The sequence below is a fragment of the Silene latifolia genome, chromosome Y (assembly GCF_048544455.1).
Source record: "Silene latifolia isolate original U9 population chromosome Y, ASM4854445v1, whole genome shotgun sequence".
In the NCBI taxonomy this organism is placed as follows: Eukaryota; Viridiplantae; Streptophyta; class Magnoliopsida; order Caryophyllales; family Caryophyllaceae; genus Silene; species Silene latifolia.
In genome coordinates this window covers 239,634,071-239,637,660 of record NC_133538.1, presented here as the reverse complement: position 1 = coordinate 239,637,660, position 3,590 = coordinate 239,634,071, and the positions used below count along the sequence as shown (strand labels likewise).

The window sequence follows — 3,590 nt, the reverse complement described above, 5'->3', positions numbered from 1 at the left end:
AAGGGGGAGGATTCTTTACCTATTGATGAGTCTTTTCCTGATGATTATTTATTTTCTATATTATCGTCTATTGTTAACCAAGAGCCTTGGTATGTAGATATAGCTAATTATGTTTTTTTTTTTTTGGGAAATGTAAGTAGTTTTCATTAATCATAAAAATTGTCCCATTACAACATTTTTAATAAGACCTAAACTAGGTAAAGAAGCTATGAAGCAGAGAACCTCATAACTCCTTCACCCATTCAAGAACAGTCCTATTTTTACACTGTAAATCAAGCACTTGCAGCCGTGCTCTAACATCTTGCTTCAACCTCTGAACTAGTACCATAGGTTTAAGAACAACTTGGTCTATCCTACAAGTATTACGATGTTGCCAAAGATGATACATGAGACTTGCTAGAATGACCCCAACAACCTTCTTCTTTGTAGCAGAATGAATCCTCCATGTGATCCACCAGTGTATACAGTCTTGTGCAGGTAACACCACCTTGCACCATAGTTGTATCAATAAAAGGCATTGCTTACTGAATGCACAACCAAAAAAGAGGTGATTGTGATCCTCAGCCACAACTCCACAAACTTCACAACAGTTAGTAACCAGAATACCCATCTTTACCAATCTATCCTGCGTAAGTAGCCTGTTCTGTGCTACTAACCAGCAGAAGAAAGAGTGCTTGGGACAAATCCAATTGTTTAATATCCAAGGATACCAGGCAACCTTATCAGTGAGAGGTTTCATAAAATCATACCCCTTCTGAATTGTGTAAGGCTCACCCGTTAAAATGAGAGGCTTGAGCTTGTTCTTGACCTGGCATATTTTTCTCCAAGCCCAGCTAGCTCCACTATGAGGTTCATAATCCATCCAATGAGCAGATTTAATATACACTGCATGCACCAACGAACCCAGAGATGATCAGTTTTTTGTTGCACCCACCAAACATACATTCCTATGGTACCTATGTTCCAAATTTGAAGGTCCCTGAAACCAAGACCCCCCTGCTTCTTGGGTCTGCAGATCTTCTCCCAAGAAACCAGTGCAGGATTCTCTTTAGGATCCTTTCCATACCATAGATATTGTCTGCATATATTCTCAATAGCATCAATGACAGTCTTAGGCAAGATAAAAATGCGAGCCCAATAACAGTGTAATGTACTGAGAACAGATTGAATCAACACAGCTCTACCAGCATAAGACAATTTTCTGGACCCCAGGGCTCTAATTTTTGCCACCACATTATCAATCAAACAGTTGCAGTCCATGACAGACAGACGTTTAGGGGAGACAGTAACACCTAAATATCTGAAAGGGACTGCATTTCTTTTCATTCCAGTGATCTGCTCAATCTCCTGGACTAGACTAGCAGGAACTCCATTAGTGTAGAAGTTGGACTTACCACTATTCATCACCAATCCAGAAGCCTTAGAGAAATACATGAAGGCTTGAAGCAAGAGCTCAATAGAACCTCTCTCTCTCCCTTACAAAACATGATAAGATCATCAGCAAAGCATAGGTGAGTGAGATTGATCCTCTTACACAAAGGATGGTGCCTGAAGTTTTTATGCTTCTGTACTATCATAAGCACTCTACTAAGATATTCCAAACAAAGAGTGAATAATAGGGGGGAGAGAGGGTCCCCCTGTCTTAGTCCCCTTTGTCCTTTAAAGAATCCAAAATTTTCTCCATTGAGGGAAAGAGAAAATGAAGGGGAGGTAACACAATTCATCAACAGCTCAATGAATTTCTTAGGAAAACCAGTAGCCTCAAGCATCTCAGAAACAAAAGACCACTCAATGGAGTCATATGCTTTTAGAAGGTCAAGTTTCAAAGAACACTCTAGGAGAACAGCTCTTCCTATTGTACAATCTAATAAGGTCCTGGCAAATCAGGATGTTACCAACAATGTCTCTCCCTTTGATAAATGCCCCCTGAGTAGGACTAATAATATCAGGAAGAATACGGCTCATTCTAGCACAGATCACTTTAGAAAGACACTTATAAATAGTGTTGCAACACGCAATAGGTCTGAAGTGCAGCACAGTTTCAGGCATCTCCATCTTTGGGATCAAAGTGATGATAGTATTATTAACTTGCTTTAAGAGCTTTCCAGTTTCATAAGCATTCTTAACAGCAGTAATCACATCACCACCTACAATGGGCCAATTGTCCTTGAAAAATTGGCTCTCAGTATCCATCGTGCCCAGTGCTTTGTTTCCTGGAATGGCAAACATAGCATCCCTAACCTCTTCTCCAGTAATCTCAGCATTCAGAATAGCACAATGCTCTGGTGTGAGACAAGCACCCTGCTGAACAATCTTTCTATTAAGTGGTTTGACAGGAGTAGAGGACCCCAGCAGGTGCATATAATACTCCTCAAAGGCCTGTTGAATCATATTTGAGTCGGAACAAAGGCTTCCCCTCATGTCCTTAACCTGAAATACCTTATTCCTTGCCCTTCTCTTCTTGATGGCAGCATGGAAAAAAGCAGTGTTCTCATCCCCATACTTCATCCAATCACATTTAGCCTTTTGTTTCAAGAACTGATCTCTAGCTTTAACCATATCAGTAAGCTCTTGAGCACAAGCTCTCTCATTCTCAATCCACTCCTTGTTATAGGGATCAGAAACAAGGAGTGACTGAAAATGCTTCAGGGATAATTCAGTCAAATTTGTTAAGTTTTCAATATCCTCAAAATTATCCTTATTAAGAGCAAGCAATCCCTTCTTCAATCCTTTTAATTTACTAACAATTTTAAACATGGGAGTGCCCTGCACTTCCCTGCTCCACCCATCAATCACCACCTCCTTGTATTCTTTGGCCATAGACAACATACTATAATACTTGAAAGAATTACCCCTCCTTTGCCTCTCTTCCTCAAAGTGAACCATACCAGGACAATGGTCAAACAGTCCCTCAGGGAGAAAATGAGCAAAACTATCAGGGTATTGCTCAAGCCACTCCTCATTGATGAAAACTCTATCAATTCTGCTATAAATTAAAGAGTCAGACCCTTGTTTGTTATTCCAAGTGTAAAAAGCCCCCCTAGCCTTCATATCAGTCAACTGACAATCCCTTATAGCATCAGCCATAGGTCTAAGTTCAGCATTTGTGATCTCAGCACCCCCTATCCTCTCATTTCTCTCCATGATGGCATTGAAATCACCACACAAGAGCCAAGGAGAATTAAGTTGCAGATGGTAAGATTTAATACTTTGCCACAGAGGCTCTCTGTCCCCCAGAGTTCAAACCATAAACCACAAGAAAAGTAGAAACCCTTCCTCCTAGCTTTATCAAACACTTTTGTGTGAATACACTGGATAGTGACATCCAATATGTCCACCTCAAACAAAGCAGGGTCCCAAATGATCCAAATTCTACCTCCAGAGTGAAGATGAGAATTAGTACAGATGGCCCAATTAGAACAAATATTATTAGTAACCTTATTCCAATTCCTACTTTTTATTTTTGTTTCTAAAATTCCAAACAAGCCAACTTTATTCATAGCTAAGAATCTTTTTATTTCATTTTGCTTGCTCGGATTATTCATCCCCCTAATGTTCCAAGTACCACAGCTACCCATGATCGATTATAG

At 39.9% G+C, this 3,590-nt stretch overlaps 1 protein-coding gene across 1 annotated transcript; it reads right to left on the bottom strand.

Annotated features, from left to right (window-relative positions):
- Positions 1–223: 223 nt before the first annotated feature.
- On the bottom strand, positions 224–3,144 carry LOC141630322 (uncharacterized). Its single transcript, XM_074443159.1, has 3 exons — positions 1,896–3,144; positions 957–1,475; positions 224–885 (listed from the first exon to the last, which is right to left on the bottom strand). Exons 1-3 carry the CDS (start codon positions 3,142–3,144, stop codon positions 224–226), a joined length of 2,430 nt encoding a protein of 809 aa, XP_074299260.1.
- Between the last annotated feature and the right edge of the window lie 446 nt (positions 3,145–3,590).

Excerpts from the sequence above, each read along its gene's own strand:
- LOC141630322 (XM_074443159.1), bottom strand. The coding sequence starts at position 3,144 with ATGGAGAGAAATGAGAGGATAGGGGGTGCTGAGATCACAAATGCTGAA. Across the intron at positions 1,476-1,895 it reads CAAAGGGAGAGACATTGTTG|GGAGAGAGAGAGGTTCTATT; the intron begins GTAACATCCTGA and ends ATGTTTTGTAAG. Across the intron at positions 886-956 it reads CCTTCAAATTTGGAACATAG|TGTATATTAAATCTGCTCAT; the intron begins GTACCATAGGAA and ends TGGTGCATGCAG.